Genomic DNA, 20,659 nt, shown 5'->3' with positions numbered 1-20,659 from the left:
AATGTGCTGTTTTACATATTGAAAGTTATTTAAAAAATAATTACCTAGTTTTCCTTCAAATAATTTGTACATGGATATTTGGGGTAGACTAATATGACTATCACCATTGATTATACAAACAGTACAGAACTGATAGGACTTGTTACAATAGAAGAAAACATATTTTCTAAATAAAGGAAAATCCATATGCAAATACAGAAATAAAACTTTAAAAACACTTTCTTTTTTTTTTGAGACGGAGTCTTGTGCTGTTGCCCAGGCTGGAGTGCAATGGTGCGATCTCAGCTCACTGCAACCTCTGCCTCCCAGGTTCAAGTGATTCTCCTGCCTCAGCCTCCTGAGTAGCTGGGACTACAGGCGTATGCCACCACACCCGGCTAATTTTTGTATTTTTAGTAGAGACAGGGTTTCACCATGTTAGCCAGGATGGTCTCGATCTCCTGACCTCGTGATCCGCCTGCCTCGGCCTCCCAAAGTACTGGGATTACAGGTGTGAGATAGTGCGCCCGGCCCTAAAAACAGTTCTTAAACTAAAAATACATAGCTATAATACATTTATGAGTTTTACATACTTTCTAAAATCTGTAAAATTTTTCATCAGTGTAAATTTATTAGAAGAGTCAGGTTTTGTTAAATTAAGTATTTTACTAATTTTCATTTTAATTTTTCGAATCTGTTTATTAAATAAATGCATATATTTATAAAAATACATAATATATAGAAAGAAACTAAATAAACTACATTTAAATTGGTTTAACAATGAAAATATCAGTCATTGATTTAATAATTTGTTTAGCACTGTTATTAAAAACATAATTTTTCTTCATATTAATAATTATAAAAGCAGTTAATATTCTCTCTGATGAAAATAAATATTATTTTTTAACATAACAATTGGAAACTAGAATTTGCCAGGCAACTTTTAAGGAAAATAGTGTATATGAATGTGATAGTAGTGACTGAAGTGACCAATATTTTCATGGCAGAGGTGTTAAGACTATGGGTCTGTAATCAGACTCTTGGGCCAGAGTTCCCACTCTGACACCTAATGGTTAATGATTTTGCAACTGTAGATAAAGCACTTGGCTTCTATGTGTCTCAGCAGCTTCATCTGTGAAATTAGAATAATGCTATTCTTACGGCAAGGGCGAGAAACTTTTTTGTCTGATTTTCACTATTATGCCTTAGTACCTAGAGCAGTATCTGGCACGTAATAAGGACTCAACAAATTTTTGCTGCATAGTACGTATTATCAGTATATGCCTGATAGAGATGTGAGTACAGAGGCACAAGGAGGTTAAATAATCCCTTTAAGGTTAAGCAGACTATAAGTGCTAATGCCAGGATTTGGATCTGGGGAACTTGGCTCTAGAGCCTTGTTCTTAACTTCTACATCATATCTTTGGGTATAGGAGGAGTTCCTGGTGATTTCACCACTCTTTGCAAATTATAGTGGCTGGTTAGAATAGCTGTGGAACTGTCTGATCAGAATATTCCTAGAGGAGAACACAGAGACTTAAGTCAACTTTCTACCTCAATCTTCCTTTTGTTTGTAGGTCCTAACCTCATAGATTTATTTTTTTAATGTTTTATAGTAATATGTACTATTGAATTGGGTGACACACAGAAACAAAGAGGAGATCAAATATAAAGATCAAATTGTTTAAAAAATGTTTTACAATGATATACACTATGGAATTGGATGACATGATAGAACAAAGAGGAGATCAAATATAATAATCAAGACATAAAAAGAAACTAAGATTAGACTTCATAATAATCTTAGAGTAAAAACAAGCCCTATGATTAAGACGAAAAGCTAGAATAATTTTAGTCTCACCAGTGATACATAATTTTACATTAATAAAAATACCAATTAGTTCACAAGACATTCTAGTCAGTTGGAATTAAAAGACTAACTTAGATATATTAAATTTTTATTAATAACAAGCAGATAGAGTTCTTTTATTTACTGAATGAATCATAGACAAGCAAATTATTTAAAATAGTCAAGGAGTAATAGTGGTTAGCCAACTAGCACGTCTAATTTATGAATCACACTTCATTTTTGAACAACCATAGCATGAAGAAACAGTATGGAATTCACAGCAGTTACAGGCAGCAATTTATACTGAAGGAAATATAGCAAATGGCTAAAGGCATCAAGATATATTTAACTTTCTTATGAAGAATTTACATGGTTTGTATTATTTATCATATAAAATATAATTTGGTATCTAGAATATATCAAATTCCCCTTCTGCCATGTCACCTTTTGTTAATATTTGTAAGAGAGAGGGGGCGGGAGGAAGAATTTCATGGACAGAGATACAGAGAGATATATATATATATACACACACACACACACATACATACACACACACACAGAAAATTAAGGTGTTTTTGCTACCATTACCACGTTCTCCTTTTAAAAAAACTCCACTTTGATCTTAATCTTTCAAGCCGTGCACATATCTAATACTGAAAAGCCACCTTGATTCTTAGAAGAAAAATGTTGCTGTCAAATGGCAGGCAAGATTAAACGTGCCTTTGCAATAGCACATTAAATGTGTAATTATTTTTCATATCAACAAAGATTAATTAAATTTCATGATATAGATTGATTACTGAATGTTGCAGCTGTCCATCTTTGTTAGAAAAAATTGTGCTTTAGGCCAACTTAGGATTGTGATATTTTCTTCATGCTTTCATCATTACCTTGATTTTTGTTTAATTTTCTTTTAATGGTTACTATGGAGAGTCTATGAAAGGTTTGTTTAGGATTCATGTGTCTCTACTTAGTAAGAAAGTTGAGTTTAGCAGTAGATTTTTACCTATACAGGGAAAATGAAAATACCTAACACAGTTGGTGCATCTTTAAAATTTTAGAATGTATGACATTTATAAGTTATAATAGATGTTAATCATTATCTGTTACATGCTACTTCATTTTCTATGAAAATAAAAGTTCTCATCTATTTGCAAATACTTAAATATAGGGGCAGGTCTAGGCAAAACTGTAAAATATATAAAATATATCCTCAGTCCCCCTCTCTTACTTTCCTTAACCCTGTCTTTTTTCCAGGGTGCCAATGCAAACTTCCGTGTCCAAAGCTTTCTCTCTTTCTCATCTCCTCATGATTAAAATATACTTCCATGAGGTGAAATGGAGTATTAGTCCATTTATATGTGACTGTGAATGTAAGCCACAGTATTAACTACTCTGATGGAATTTTAACTTTAAACCTTAATGCCTTGATATTTTTAAAGGAATTTCAGTGAGTAGCTCAGTAAGTGTTTAGGAGGCGAAAGGATCTTTCAGACACACCTGAAATTGTACCATTAATTGTGTTACTATTCTGCCAACAATGAAAGATAGCCCAGCTTCAAGTAAGACTTAAATCTGACAACTGATACTATATATGATGAAATCTATACACTAAAGAAAAATAGAAATGGTCCGAAGAAAGGGCTTTAAATAAACCCTAACATCCCATTTTTGCCAGAGACACTATACATGCTAAAAAATTTCTTTGTATTCATTACTTAATTATATTACATGTAAATCTTAATAACATATTGGTTATACGATATATATTACATCATATAATTTATTCCAACATATTAAAATATATCACTAGTATTTATCAACAGCATTTATAATTTAGTGCCATATTAAAATCCTGTGTAATAGTGTTAATTACTTTTCTCTCTTTTTTTTTTTTTTTTGAGACGGAGTCTCGCTCTGTTGCCAGGGCTGGAGTGCAATGATGCAGTCTCAGCTCACTGCAATCTCTGCCTGCCGGGTTCAAGCAATTCTCCTGCCTCAGCCTCCTGAGTAGCTGGGACTACAGCTGCGCGCCACCACACCCAGCTTATTTTCGTGTTTTTAGTAGAGACAGGGTTTCACCATATTGACCAGGATGGTCTCAATCTCCTGACCTTGTGATCCACCTGCCTCGGCCTCCCAAACTGCTGGGATTACAGGCATGAGCTACCACGTCCAGCCTACTTTTCTCTTTTACAAGCATCGAAATATTTCCCTTAGATGCATATTTAAAAATATGACAATAAATTCCTTCAAATGATCAGAAGTCAGTGGGATAAACGAATGGGTCGGCTTGGTAGTTTTTCATTGCAAGACACATCAATCTTTGTCCGCTCCATCTGTCAATGGAAAAATATCTAGAATTTTATACCATTTGAATTATGATTTCCCCAGGAGGGAGATATCACTCTGCAACCATTTTTCCAAATGCTTTCCAACATACCTGGGCTCATGATAGCTGAGATATGAATAGTGCTCCAGGAGTTTCCAAGTTATCCCATTATCATAAGAATAATGCAACAGAACTCCTTCACCAGGCTGGTCAGGGGCTCTGCATGTGCTCAGAACAGATTTGCTCCCCAGTCTCAGTGTGAACTGCAGAAACCTAGACACAAATTGTCTATAATTAGTGTATGCATAAACATTTTTAATCATAATGTTCATTTTGGTCTTTAAGGAATTTCAAACTGATTTAAGTGAACTACTCCCAAATTAAATGTTTCCACTCATCCCTCTTTTATGAAATGTAAGTAATTTCATTGTGAGATGTATGAGTATGTGTAGATATTCATGTACATGTCGATATACATATTTTATATACAGATAGATCCATAAAAATATAACTGGATGTTTATGCACATTTGTATACTATGTACTTGTGTACATACACTTAAAATGCCAATCACTTCTTTACTGCATTATTTATTAGACACTGGGGGAAGGGAAGTTGTAGAGTAAATCTAATCAGCCTCTGCAAGCTGTCAAATAAATAAAACTACATAAATAATTAACTAGCTCTTGGCTTAAGAACATAGTTTTGATGCTAACATTTCATATTTTAAAAATCCTAGTCAGTCATTAATATCCAAGTCATTGGTGGGCCTCCTAATTTACTAAAAACTAGGGCAAATTAACTGTCAATAAACTGTAAGTTCCCTACAACCCTGGTTAAAAATGAGAAGATGTCTATCAGAAAAAATATAAGAAATAAAAATGGATCATATAACTAAATTCAACATTAGTATCTGGCTTTTGTATGTATTCTCCCCTGCCTTCACTCACCTGGATTGTGAGCTGTCAAGGAAGGATGTAATTAGCTGACGCCGCCCATCTTTGTTGAAAACCAGGGCCTTACCGCTGGCCAAGACACCACAACCAAAGCTGACTTCAGCACCACGGATAGAGTAAAAGTTATGGTAAGAGGAGAGCCTAGAACTGCCAAAGCTTTCAGAAATAAACATTGGGAATGTCTGGGATGCCATCTCACAAGCTGGGCCAGAAAATCCAGGGTCACACCTGAAAAAAATATGGTGAAATTAAATCTTAAACTGTTGGCTGTTTTGGAGATTCTCGAATCTACTTTGGGGAGGAGTAAGTCCAGAGGCTAGGATTTCATTGAATGGTAAATGAGGCTCATTAGTCTTTGGAGACTACTGAATCTGAAGATTTGATAAGGGCTAATTGACTGTAAATATTCCAGACAAATACAGTCTTTGCGCAGCACTGCCATAAAAAGCCTACAATTAAAACAGCAATTCAGCTTCAACCAGTACCTTCAACCAGTACCAGCAGTTTTATCTAAAATACATCTATGTTCATACACATTTCCAACTTAAAATATCTGTAAAAGGTTTATGTATACAATTTTATTCATAATGCTCATTACATTTATAAAAGAAACAGCATAAAGCACTTCTAATAAGATACCCAGAATAAACTTTTTCTAAGAACAAATGTTAAAATACATGTTATGCTTGTGATAGGAATTAAATATTTAGAAACTATTGGAAAATGAATCTAACTATTTCAAATGTATAAAGGGGATATGTACACCCTTGACCTAGATAGACATCCTTAGCAGCACTGCGTTGCCTCTCAGTGGACTCTCCCAAATTAGTGGCACTTCAAGAAAAATAAACCTTTCCCTACTCCCCAATAACCTGCTTGCTTCTATGTGAGAATGTGCTGTATTTATATTAGCTGACTAGAATATATAGGAGTGACCCAAGCCTTCTATCAGTGAGAAAACCTCATCACAGATGAATCAGCAATGGAAACATCTATGTTTTAAGGAGATTATTCATCATGAAATAGTTTCAAATTCTTTGTTTTTACTGTGCTATTTCCTGTTCACTACATTTATAAGGTTGCTCAATTGGTATCTTTTTGAGTGGGGGATTCTCGTGGGAGCATTCAAAGCTTGCTGAAATCTGAAACAAACCTTTACAAAGCAAATGTACCAATGAAGTGATACTGTGGCACGACTCAGTATTCTTCTTTGGCAGTACTACTGAGACTCGAGTCTATGCTGGCCTTTCAGGGATCCATGGAATGTAAAAATATGCTAAAATCAAATGCCCACTTTTATGTATATTGGATTTTCTGGGGAGAAGGTTCACAGGTTTTATCAGATTACCAAATAATTTGGAGCCTAAAATGCTAAGAACTACTGTAGCATGAAGTTTGAAGGTTGTCTTGGTATCTTAAGTAGCATCAATAAGGGGATGAAAGGAAAGCCAATATTTACTGGATGAGCCTTCTTTCACATGTTGTCTAATGGACTTAGACTGAATAGCCAAGTTGTTTCCAGAAAAGAATGTTTAAAATCAGCTAAACTGAACACTTTTTAAAGTCAGGAAACTGAGTGTGTTTTACCACAGTCACGAATTGGAATTAGTTTTCCTTAACAAGACTATCTATTCCAGAGTGCATTTCAGGGCAATTACATTTTTGTGTATCTTAAATGTGTCTTCTCAGGACAAGTGACTGGGAGAAACTGGCGCTCATTTAGAGATGACTCACATTGGAGTCACTTTCCATTTAGTCGTTTTAAAAGTCTACTTTTAATCAAAGGTTATTCAATTGAGAAATAATGCTGATAGTTTTTTAAAAATAACTTTTTTAAAAAACAAAAACTTTGTAGTCTGTTTCTCAGCAAAACAACAGGATCACCCACGTTGGTGATTTTGAGTATGACACGAGTCTCTCCTGACTCCCAATACATCTCCTACTGATGAATCTACACATGCTTAAATTTAGCAGTAGAGTCACCCTGTAGTGTCAAGAAAAAGACCCCACTGTTAAGCTATATGGATGACACATATGAAGAAAGGGTTCTAATGCTCTCTCTCCTCATTAGCATCTCTAACAGGGTTGGGCTTATCAGGTTAGTAGACTGTCCATTTAGAGAACCAGGTCTGGGATTGTACACAGGCCAGAAAGTGTTAGAGGGAACATGAGAGGGTAGAATCTTGATAGCAAATAGCAGTAAAACGGGGGAGAGGCAGAGTAAAGAGGAGAGAAAAAGACAAAGTTGCAAAGGTCCCAGATTCAATGGTTTGTTTAAAGGAAGTGGCATTACATATACATTTCTTTTCTGTGCAATTTTGCTCAAACTCAATAAGGTACATATTGCTGGAAAAGGAGGTAGTAGTCAAACTTTTAGCTCAACTGTAAGTGGACAAAGCCAGTGAGTATTACATAAAACTTTGTTAGAAATAGGGAAAAATACTAAAGTTCCAGATGGTGAAAATATTCGGTAAAACTTCAGAAGGAGGAAAAGACTATGACTATTCAGAATAATGTATGGTGTCAAAAAAGAACAATGTTCAAAAGCATAAAGCCACCATTTAGATTTCTGTTTGTATCCACCATGGGTGGCATAGATGGTAGCCTTAATAAAACCACTTAATTCTAAGAGGAATATGATACATATAAAATGAAGTCTGAAGTATAACTACAGTAATTATAGATAGGTCTTTTTATAAATACCACTTTCTATTTTTTGAAAACAAAAGCAGTTGTCATTTTAGATAATTTTTTTTTCCCAAAACTTTTCAGGACAACATCAGGAATTGCAAAACTATCCGGCCTCATGTTAATTTTATTTGAAATACACTAAGAAGATGATCTGGTTATGGATAATGGATGCACATAACAACTTGAGGAAAATATCAGCCAATGTTTCATAGATCTAATGAGTAGTGTTTTGGGGTGGGAGTTGGTAGTTTTATGAGAACACAAGGATGCATATTCAGTTTTGAAACATAGATGGAAATTTTTCAATTCTTCACATATTTTATAAAAAGTTTCCATTGGGCAGAGTGATGTCTTTGTTAATTCAAATCACTGAAATAAAGTTAGAAAGTTAAAAAGCCACACTAATCTCAATGTCAACAAGTGCTTGGCTCATACATGCAATTTCTTTTTTTTCTTTTTCTTTTCTTTTTGAGATGGAGTCTCACTCTGTCGCCCAGGCTGGAGGGCAGTGACGCGATCTTGGCTCACTGCAACCTTTGCCTCCCAGGTTCAAGTGATTCTCCTGCCTCAGCCTCCCTAGTAGCTGGGATTACAGATGCATGCCACCATGCCTGGCTAATTTTTGTATTTTTAGTAGAGATGGGGGGTCTCACCATGTTGGCCAGGTTGGTCTCGAACTCCTGACCTCAAGTGATCCACCCATCTCAGCCTCCCAAAGTGTTGGGATTACAGGCATGAGCCACCATGCCCAGTCTGCAATTTCTAAATGATCAGGTTCAAAGCCCTTTTATGAGTTCTCTACTCATTAACAAATTAACTAATTGATTAATTACTCTTTTTCTTGGAAGGACAAGAAAAAGTAGACTAGATGATCAGCTGTTGAAAACTTATCTTTATAACAGATTGCCTGTGGTTTCAGGAATTTCCAGAATATTTTATAATTAAATATTAATATAAGAATGACATAATAAATGTGAATATCCATTTTTTGGTATAAACATAAAATAATTCACTGGTGTAATTAGATATTACATTATTAATGTATAATTTCAGACTTCATATTCAACAGCATTGTTTTGTAAAATACTTTATAATTTATTAAAGACCCAAATGATTTTCAAAAGTAAACAAGATTCTTAAGTTATATTTAAAGATGATGAATTTGCTTATCAAATCTGCTAAATTTGGCCCAGTCCAGTTTCCTTTAGCATTGCATCTATGGGTCATTACTGATTTTTATAATCATTTACAAAGCATGCTGGGAATTACAATGTGACTCACGAACACCCGAACAAGTTTATGGAAAGGGATGTAACTACAGGCAGGAAAGGCAGCCATCAAGCTGTGAGGAATTCCAATTTGTTCACAAATTCGCATGAGGAATGCTAAATTTGTCCACAATTTAGCCTAACATAAAATGTATTAATTTTCACTTAAAAATACATTTGAATTACACTTAAATTCTATTAGAAATATCCATTTTTTTAATCTTAAAAGACCCCCAATCCTAAAAAAGGTTATTAAATGACATGTGACTTCAATATGTAAATTATACATCCAAAAGGAGAAGCGTAAGTGTTATTTTAAGATGCTTACTTGCAGCCATGTCTAGTGCACTGTCCTCTGCCAGAACAGAATTTGAGACACGATGGGCCAATATAAACTGTCGGGGGAAAAGAGAACATAATTACAAAAACACAGAACACTACCAGTACAATTTTGTGAAGCAATATCCATGCAACATGGCCCCTTGTGTGTATGTTGTGTGCAGGAATTCAGGGTGACATATGGAGTGCTGTGTGATAAGGTAAGTGCTTAGTTACAAAGCTACTGAAACGGTTACAAGTTACACAGATAATCCTTTTAAGATTTTAACATTTCATATCAAAGAAGATAGGAGCTTATGAATTCCTCAATAGACTCTATTAGACAATATTAGTGCTTCTGCCTTGAACATTCTACAAAGTTTATATTCTTTAGGTAGAAAAAAAGAATTTACAAAGGACCAATCTGACATATCACAATATGGAGAAGTCATGCCATAATTTTCATTCCTATTAGGGGAAAAATCTATAATACTGTGGATGACTATTACATATATTTCTAAATATTAATCTACCTTTCCTGGAAATGAGGGTTAAGAATCTGTTGTTGAGCCTAAAGTTTTCTCCATCATGCAGATTTTTTTTCCTAAACGCTGGGCTTGGCTGATAATAGGATGTTACAAACCTAAATTTGAATCTTTGGAATGCTGAGAAAAAGGCTACTGATTGTTGAATGGTAGGTTCTGAGATACTCAGACTCCAACACATCTAAATATATTAATTCTTTTGTTAATCAGCAAAATTAATAATATACCAAATGGTGTAAAAGTGGTATTAAACTAATGAGAAATTCAAGATGCAATAAAACCTCGTGTACTCAGTGTTTTGGGCATAAGCAAATTTATAACTCGTTATCATTTTCTTTTCTGTTCTGTAGTTATTTCAAAGTATTTAAATAATTTTATTGTAAAATAAACTTTCCTGTAGCCTATGCTCCTATAAGCACTTAATACCTGCCAGTTAACAGGTGGAGTAATTCAAATTCAATGCATTGCAGGCCAATGGAAAAGGAAAACTCTTGGTGATGGAAACTTCTGGTTTAGGAAGAGATTAGATAGCAGGCTGAGTTATTAAAGGTATTGGTTTCAGGTGTTAAAGGTATTGGTTTCAGGTGTCACATAATCCGGGCTTCAAATTCTGGCTTCATTCAGGAAATTCTGATAAGTAATTTATCCTGTCTAAGCCTCAATATTCCTATTCCTTAAAGTGGGATAATGATATTTCTTGGAGGAAATAAGTAAAGAAACATATTATGCTTAGCAAGGTACCCAGCACTATATGGTTACAATCAGCACCATACTGAGGTCAAGTATTCCTTGATACCCTCTTGTCCTGTTGTTTTGATGTGCTCCACTGTGCACCAAGGAACAAGAAAGGGGCTGGCTCCATTCTTCTTCAGCCTGGAAAAGCATATGGATTGTTTTCCCAGCACACTTGATTTTATGGCTGAAGATATGCTCTAAGAAATAGGGTACCCATGTCATAGTTCAAAAAACCTCCATCATAAAAAATTCAACAATAAATTAAGACATTCCCAGTCAATGAAAAAAGTTGCAATTAAGAATTTTATTGTAGGCCGGGCACGGTGGCTCAAGCCTGTAATCCCAGCACTTTGGGAGGCCGAGATGGGCGGATCACGAGGTCAGGAGATCGAGACCATCCTGGCTAACACGGTGAAAACCCGTCTCTACTAAAAAAATACAAAAAACTAGCAGGGCGAGGTGGCGGGTGCCTGTAGTCCCAGCTACTGGGGAGGCTGAGGCAAGAGAATGGCGTAAACCCAGGAGGCGGAGCTTGCAGTGAGCTGAGATCCTGCCACTGCACTCCAGCCTGGGCGACAGAGCGAGACTGTCTCAAAAAAAAAAAAAAAGAAAAAAAAAAAAAAAAAAAAAAAAAGAATGTTATTGTCATCCCTTCCTGCTAATGATGAAGCCATTAGGACTCATAACAGGCTTCTTGTTTCCTAAGAGTGTGAATAGGATAGAATAGCTTTCTTCACTATTATCAGTAATATAGTCAAGTTGAAAAAAATATTAAAAATGGTAAGAAATGTACTTTGCTTTAGGACTTTCCATTTAGCTAAGATTTTCAGGGTAATTTCCGAAGTAATTTCTTTACACACTAGCAGAAGTTGACTCTGCCATGAAGGAAGAACATATCTAACAGAATTATGATATTGATCTATTTTTCTCTATTTTTTTCTGTGACATAATTCTGGAATTACGTAGTGAAATGGGAGAGATTTCAGGATTTTTTTTTTTTTTTGGCAAGTAAGCACACATTTCTCTTGGGAGAGAGTATGTGTCCTCTTCTTCCCTTGTAAAAGAAGCCAAACGGTGGGTCCTGTTTCTGTGAAAAACTCACATAGAATGATAACAGAATTAAAGAGATTCTGCACCAGGTTTTGCATTCAGCCTACCTTGCTAACCATGTGCATTCCATATATCTTTACCCTTTCCCATTCTACTCAAAGCATGATTCCACTCAAAGCATGGGAACTCAGAGGATGTGTAGTGAACACTTTCTGAACTAAAATTGTGTTGTAACAGCCTTCTTTAGGAAATTGAAACATTCTTTTCATAGGCTTACATGTGCTTCATTGCACTCTTAATTTTCTCACATACTTTTTCATTATTCACTTCTAAACCACTTTGATAATTATCAAAGGAATAAAGGTTCATTATAGAATCCTTAAAAAGTGTGCCAGCAAGAAAAAATCACTCATATTCTGCTATCTAGATGCAAATGCCTACTCCCTAGAGCTAATGAACAGGTGCAATACCTAAAATGCTATGCAAAATGTTCTACCAATGAAGAAACTCCATTTTAATCCCTTCATCTTTAGATGTTTTTGCAAATTAACTATGTTTATATCCATATAACTCATATGGTCTTTGAGGGTGGGCCTTCCATTGGTCTGTGTTTTGGATACATATTGGGAAATGATTCATATTGGTTCATCAGCAAACTATCTTTTCTAAAGTTTTCTCCAGTTTCAAGAATTAGTTGTTTCTCAATGTCTAAATTATTAAAAAATAACAGAGACCTGATTAAGACATGGAAAATCAACATTAAACAAGGGTGTATATTTTTTCTATTTTATAAAATTGACCTAAAATCAGTGGCTATGCTAAATTTGCTTAGCTATTGACATTTTGTCCCTTCTCTCTTTCTTCCTTTCTACTTACTTGTAGTATAAGCCTTCAGCCAACTTATATGCTCTCTGAAAATAGGAACGCTATTAATCTACCTGTAATTAAAATAAGAAACCAAAAAATCAGGCAGGGATTCATCATCTTATCTCATGGCTTCCCAAAACTACAGCTTCTGTTTGTAAGTCTTTATTAAGTGTGTCTTCCTAAGAAACTGAATTTGTCAGCTTCCTTCTTTGGACTCTCAGCTTCCATGGTCTTTGGGGAGATGAGATCTTGCTGTTGTTCTGGAGTACAGTAGCTATTCATAGATGAGATGATAGTACCCAGTAGCCACAAACTCCTGAAATCAAGTGATCCTTTTGCTTCTGCTTCCTGAGTGGCTGGGAATACTGGCACGTGCCATGGCTGACTACCAAAAACATTTAAAAAGAGTAGGTTGAAAATTACTGCCTCTTCATACCCAGTACATCACTACTACAATCAGCATTTGATAAAGCCAGTACACTAAGGATATATATAACCAGTGAACACATAGACAGTCTTTGCCACTGAATGCTCCAAGAACCAAGGCCAAATGATCCTACACAGCATACATTATAGTTACATCCTCAAGAGAAAAAAATTCCATCCAAACGAAAGTAAATTAAAAAGAAAAAAGAGACAGTATCTTGAGATGAGAAGGAAGCAGCAGAACAATTCTGGAAGCATGCAAAAACAGAGTGTTAAAAAATCATAATAATGCTCTAAAATGGATCCTAATCAAAATGAAATCCTTGAAATACCAGATAAAGAATTCAAAATATTAATTTTAAAGAATCTTAATGAGATCCAAGAGAAAGGTAAAAGCCAATACAAAAACATCAGAAAATCAATTCAGGATATGAATGACAAATTTACCAAAGAAGTAAGTATTTTTTTAAAGAAAACCCAAATCCCAAACAAAAAGGAATTACAAAATATGGTTGAAAGTTTTAACAATAGACTAGACCAAGCAGAAGAAATAATCTCAGAGCTTGAATACAGGTTTTTCAAGTTAACACAGACTGAAAGAAAGAACAAGAATTTAAAAAATGAACAAAAACTTTGAGAAATAAGAGATTATGTAAAATGTCCAAACCTATGAGTCAAAAGTATTACTGAGGGAGAAGAAAAGCAAAAACTCTGGAAAGTCTATTTGAGGAAGTAATTGAGGAAAACATCCCTAAAGTCTTGCTAAAGATTTAGACATCCAGATACAAGAGGCTCACAGAACTCCAGAAAAATACATTGTAAGGACGTCACCAAGTTATATAGTCATCAGACTATCTGGAGACAGCATGAAAGAAAAAATCTTAAGATCAGCATGAGAAAAATGTCTAATTATATGTAAAGAATTCCATCAGACTAACAGTGAAATTCTTAATAGAAACCTTATAAGCCAGAAGAGATTGGGATCCTATTTTTAGGTTTCTAAAGAAAAAAACTGTTAACCATGAATTTTGTATTCCATTAGAATTCAGCTTCATAAACGAAGAAGAAACAGTCTTTCCCAGACAAGCAAATGCTAAGGGAATTCATTACCACTAGACCAATCCTACAAGAAATGTTAAGGGAGGTCTAAACATAGAAATTAAAGATCAATACTCACCATCATAAAAACAAATGACAGTAAAAAACTTACAGGTCTTATAAAACAATTACACAAATGAGACTGCAAAGCAACAAGATAACAATCAACATTATAACAGGAACAAAAACCCACATGTCAATATAGTTCTTGAACAGAAATGGATTAAATGCTCCATTTAAAACATACAGATTGACAGAATGGATTAAAAAACACAATCCAACCATACACATACACTGCTTAAAAAAACCCCACCTAACTGGTAAAGACACTTATAGACTAAAGATAAAGGGATGGAAAAAGATATTCCAAACTAACAGAAACCAAAAATGAACAGAAGCAGCTATACTTATGTAAGATAAAACAGACTTTAAATCAACAACAATAAAAAGGAAGACAAAGTTATTATAAAATGATAAAAGGCTCAATTCAACAAGAAGATATAGTAGCAATCCTAAATATATATGCAACACTGGAACATATAGATTCATAGAACAAATACTACTAGACCTAAGAAAATAGATGGGGTGCAATATATACAATAGTAGTAAGGGACTTCAACATGACACTGACAGCACCATACAGATCACTGAGACAGAAATTCAACAAAGAGACACTGGACTTAAATTGGACTTTAGGACAAATGAACCTAACAAACATTTACAGAACATTCTACCAAACAACCACAGAATATACATTTTTCTCATGAGTGCATGAAAGATTCTCCAGGATAGGCCAAGTGTTAGGCCACAACACAAGTCTCGATAAATTTAAAAAAAAATCAAAATCATATCAAATACCTTCTCAAATGACAGTAGAATAAAACTAGAAATTAATTCTGAGGGAAATCTTAAACTACACAAATACATGAAAATTAAACAACCTGCTCCGGAATGATCTTTGAGTTAATGACAAAATGAACACAGAAATTAAATTTTTTTTTTTTTTTTTGAGACGGAGTCTCGCTATGTCACCCAGGCTGGAGTGCAGTGGCCAGATCTTGGCTCACTGCAAGCTCCGCCTCCCAGGTTCACGCCATTCTCCTGCCTCAGCCTCCCCAGTAGCTGGGACTACAGGCACCCACCACCTCACCCTGCTAGTTTTTTGTATTTTTAGTAGAGACGGGGTTTCACCATGTTAGCCAGGATGGTCTCGATCTCCTGACCTCGTGATCCGCCCGTCTTGGCCTCCCAAAGTGCTGGGATTACAGGCTTGAGCCACCGCGCCCAGCTAAGAAATGAGTGAAAATAGAGACATAACATAACAAAGCTTCTAAGATACAGCAAAAGCAGTGCTAAGAGAGAGGGCTATAATCTTAAATTCCTACATAAAAATAGATCACAAATTAACAACATAATATTGTACCTCAAGGAACTAGAAAAACAAGAATAAACCAAATCCAAAGCTATCAGAAGAAAATAAATAATGAAGATCAGAGCAGAACTAAATGAAATAAAGACCAAAAAAAAAAAAAAATTTCAAAGGATCAATCATATGAAAAGCTGTTCTTTTAAAAGATGAACCAAGTTGATCAATCACTATCTAGACTAACCAAGAAAAGAAGAGAGACTATTCAAATAAGCAGAATAAAAAATGAAAAAGGAGACATTACAACTGATACCACAGAAATACAGAAGATAATCAGTGTTTACTATAAACATCTTTATGTGCACAAACCAGAAAACCTACAGAAAATGGATAAATTCCTGGAGACATACCTCCTCCTAAGACTGAAGCAGGAAGAAATAGAAATCCGGAACAGACCAATAACAAGTAGTGATACTGAATCAGTAATAAAAAATCTCCCAACAAATAAAAGCTCTCAGGACAAGACTGATTCACAGCTGAATTCTACAAGATGCGCAAAGAAGAACTGGTACCAATCCTACTAAAACTGTTCCAAAAACTGAGGAGGAGGGAATCCTTCGTAACTCTTTCTATGAAGTCAATATAAACCCAAACCAAAGCCAGGCAAGTACACAACAAAAAAGAAAAACTGCAGACCAATATCCCTCATGAACACAGATGAAAAAATCCTTCACAAAATATTAGCAAACTGAATCCAACAGCACATCTAAAAGATAATACAACATGATAAAGTGGGTTTCATTCCAGGGATGCAAGGATGGCTCAACATATGCAAATCAATAAATTTGATTCACCACATAAACAGAATTAAAAACAAAAAGCATAAAATGATCTTAATAGATACAGAAAAGCATTTGATAAAATTCAGCATCCTTTCATGATAAAAACCCTCAACAAACTAGGTGTAGCCAGAACATACTTCAAAATAATAAAGGCTGTATATAACAAACCCAAAGCCAACATCATATGGAATGGGGAAAAAGTCAAAGTATTCCCTCTAAGAACTGGAACAGGATGAGGATTCCCACTTTCACCACTCCTATTCAATATAGTACTGCGAATACTATCTAGAGCAATCAGGCAAGAGAAAGAAATAAAAGGCACACAAATTTGAAAATATAAAGTCGAATTATCTCTGGTTATGATATGATCTTATACCTAAAAAATCCTAAAAACTTCTCTCAAAGACTCCTAGAGTTGACAAATGACTTCAGTAAAGGTTCAGGATATAAAATCAATGTACAAAAATCAGGAACATTTCTATATATTGATAATAAATGGAGGATAAAATCAAGACATCAATCCCATTTACAATAGCTACAAACAAAATACCTAGGAATACTTTTACCCAAGGAGGTGAATGATCTCTACAAGAGAAACTATGAAACACTGATGAAAAAAAACTGTAGGACAAAAACAAATGGAGAAACATCCTATACTCATAGATTAGAAGAACCAATATCATTAAAATGATCACACTGCCCAAAGCAATCTACAGCTTCAATGCAATTCCTATCAGAATACCAATGTCATTTTTCACAGAATTAGGAAAAACAATCCTAAAACTCATATGGAACCAAAGGAAAGTGAATAGCCAAAGCAATCCTAAGCAAAAAGAACAAAGCTAGAGGCATCCCATTACCTCACTTCAAATTATACTACAAGGCTATAGTAACCAAAACTGGATGGTACTGGTATAAAAATAGACACATACATCAATGAAACAGAATAGAGAGCCCAGAATAATGCCACTTACAGACAGCCAACTGATCTTCAACAATTTTCAAAAAAAACATACACTACGGAAAGAACACCCTATTCAATAAATAGTGCTGGGAAAATTGGATGGCAATTTGCAGAAGAATGAAACTGGACCCATACCTCTTATCATATACAAAAATTAACTCAAGATGGAATAAATATTTAAATGTAAGATATGAAACTATAAAAATCCTAGAAGAAAACTGCTATGGTTTGGATTTGTGTCCCTGCCCAAATCTCCTGTCAAATTGTAGCTCCCAATATTGGAGGAGGGGCCTAGTGGGAGATGACTGGATCATGGAGGTGGATTTCCCCCTTGCTGTTCTTGTGATAGTGAGTTCTCACAAGATTTGTTTGGTTAAAAGTGTGTAGCACCTCGTGCTTCACTCTCTCTTCCTTCTTCTCTGGCCATGTAAAACGTGCCTGCTTCCCTTTGGCCTTCTGCCATAATTGTTAAGTTTCCTGAGATCTCCTAGCCATGCTTCCTGTACAGCCCATGTAACTGTGAGACAACTAAACAGCTTTTCTTTATAAATGACCCAATCTCAGGTAGTTCTTTATAGCAATGCAAGAATGGATTAATATAGAAAATCTAGGAAAAACTCTTCTGAACACTGGCCTAGGCAAAGAATTAATGACTAATACCTTAGCACAGACAACAAAAACAAAAAGACAAATGGGCTTTAATTAAGCCCAAAGTTTCTGCACAGTAAAAGAAATAATGAACAGAGTGAACTGACAACTTACAGATTGGGAGAAAATATCTGCAAACTATGCATCTGAGAAGGGACTAATATCCAGAATTAACAGTGAACTCAAACACCTCGACAAGAAAAAACATACAGTTCCATTAAAAAGTTGGCAAAGGACATGAGCAAACAGTTTACAAAAGAAGACATACAAATGGCCAACAGGCATATAGAAATGCTAAACATCACTAATTATCAGAAAAACACACATTAAAACCACAATGAGATACCATCTTACACCAATCAGAATGGGTATCCTTAAAAAGTAAAAAAATAACAGATACTGGTGAGGATGTGAGGGAAAAGGAAACTTTTATACACTGTTGGTGGGAATTTAAATTAGGAAAACCTTTGGAAAACAGAATAGAGATCTCTCAAAGAATGAAAACTAGAACTACCATTTGATCCAGCAACCTCACTACTGAGTATCTATCCAAAGAAAAAGAAATCAATATATTAAAGGGAAATCTGCACTTGTATGTTTATTGCAGTGCTGTTCATAATAGCAAAGTCATGGAATCCATGCAAATGTCCATTAATGGGTGACCAAAGAATATGTCACACACACAAACACACCATGGAATACTACTCAGCCATGAAAAAGAATGAAATCGTGTCTTTTGCTGCAACATAGCTGGAATCGGAGGCCATTATCCTAAGTGATATTACTTAGAAAGTTGTAGACCACATGCTCTCACTTATAAGTGGGAGCTAAACAATGTGTACACATGGACATAGACAGTAGAATAATAGGCACTGGAGACTCAGAAAGGTGGGAGGGCGGAAGGGGGGCGAGGGATGAGAAATTACCTTGTATTCTATTTGGGTGATAGTTACACTAAAAGTCCAGACTTTACCACCATGCAATATACTCATATACAAAACTACATTTGTATCCACTGAATCCATAAAAAGAAAGACAAAAACCAAAGAGTTGGTGACTAATAACAAGTATAAGAAATGTACAGACATGCAACCGGAGAGCTTAAAATATCTTCTGTCATTGTCATAAGTGGTATCAGCTTTAAAATTATGCAAAATTCCAAAAATTCACTTGAAAATGAAAGAAAGATAAAAGATTTAAAAAAGGTATATATCCAAGTTTTCTTTCTATGCTATTTTCTGAAAAGGAGGTAAAAGTTTCACTAGTTTTTTTAGAGATGATGTTTCCTTCTGTGTGTTGTCTGCATGCAAAAGAAAAGCATTCCAGATGTTGTGGTAGTTACTAAGAGAAGAATGGGTCTTATTTTAATACATGCAGTATGGTAAGTATTTATGTTAATTTTGCATACAACATTCAAAGAAAATGTTAGGATATCCCTTGTCATCAACTGTGAATTTCAGTTTCAAGGTTTTATGCATTTTTTATTTATGTATGTTGAAACATTCTAGCATCTAATACTGCTGACTCCATTGGCTTTTTTTTTTTTTTTTTTTTTTTTTTTTTCTGATTGCACATCCCTGGGCTTCTAACAGAATGCAAAGGAGAAACGGAAGAAAGGGTGTTTAATGAATTGCAAGACCATAACTTAGAAATGTGATTAAGTCTGTGCTGACAAACAAAAGCACAGGAAGACTCTACATCAATGGCATGTGATTATGACAGGCATAAACACTAACCATTATCAATTGCCCACATGTTTCCAAGGATTGGTCCTGTTTGTCTCCAGCGAATCCTGGTGTTCCGGGTTAGTGCTGCATTAGGAAGGGGAATTGTTATTCGGTTCCACCTGCAAGAAATTTAGCACAGAACCATCTTCACAACTATGTTCATATCTTTTGAATGTATTTTACATGCTTTTCATGCTCTAGTTTCTGTGTGTTTACAAAAGCACTAAAGTTTACCAATAAACTCTTTAAATTCACTTGTGGAATTTGTTTATATCTTTAAAACAGATATACAACTTGTAAAAACATCCACAGCATGCCAGAGTAATGGATTTGTTATTTTATATTATTTAAAAAGTTTTTTAAGTTTTAATTTATTGTTAGAGATGGGGTCTTGCTCTGTTGTCCAGGCTGGAGTGCAGTGGCACAATCATAGCTCACTGTAGCTTCAAAATCCTGGGCTCAAGCTATGCTCCTGCCTCAGCCTCCTGAGTAGGTAGGACTACAGAAGCATACTACCACACCCAGCTAATTTTTAATTTTTAAATTTTTATTTCTGTAGAGACAGGGTCTCACACTATGTTGCCCACACTGGTCTCAAACTTCTGACCTCAAGAAATCCCCTTACCTTTGTCTCCTAAAGTGCTGGGATTACAGGTGTTAGTCATTGTACATAGTCAGTTTGTTCTTAATAGTGAGCGATATTTAGTTTTTATACATTCTTTTAAGAAAATTTTCCATCAATACTCAGACCTTAGATATTACCTTATGCTAGACATCTGTGCAGAGATGTACTGCTACTTAGCATCAATTACTTTTATTTTTTGCTCTCCCCTAGCCCTACACACATTTAAAAGGGGATAACAAAGAAAATAATTCTCAACTTAATTTTGCCATTCTTGCAAATATTTTTACTATTCTCATAATGCTTATTCTGTCATGTGGCAAGTATTTTATATAATCATCTTTAATTCTCTTAATAGCTCCCAATGAGGTATATT

General features: G+C 34.9%; 1 protein-coding gene across 3 annotated transcripts in view; it reads right to left on the bottom strand.

Annotated features, from left to right (window-relative positions):
- Nucleotides 1–20,659, bottom strand: part of RELN (reelin) — a 515,960-nt gene that overhangs the window by 168,840 nt on the left and 326,461 nt on the right. For all 3 annotated transcript variants that reach the window (XM_050782664.1, XM_050782662.1, XM_050782663.1), the window contains exons 16-19: nt 19,671–19,780; nt 9,404–9,470; nt 5,111–5,344; nt 4,272–4,433 (exon numbers count right to left, since the gene is read on the bottom strand). In XM_050782664.1, coding sequence (XP_050638621.1) covers nt 4,272–4,433; nt 5,111–5,344; nt 9,404–9,470; nt 19,671–19,780 — 573 coding nt within the window. The remainder of the gene's footprint in view (nt 1–4,271; nt 4,434–5,110; nt 5,345–9,403; nt 9,471–19,670; nt 19,781–20,659) is intronic.

The sequence above is a fragment of the Macaca thibetana genome, chromosome 3, assembly GCF_024542745.1.
Source record: "Macaca thibetana thibetana isolate TM-01 chromosome 3, ASM2454274v1, whole genome shotgun sequence".
NCBI lineage: Eukaryota > Metazoa > Chordata > Mammalia > Primates > Cercopithecidae > Macaca > Macaca thibetana.
The sequence above is the reverse complement of the archived record's forward strand: the minus strand, read 5'-3'. Positions and strand labels throughout refer to the sequence as shown.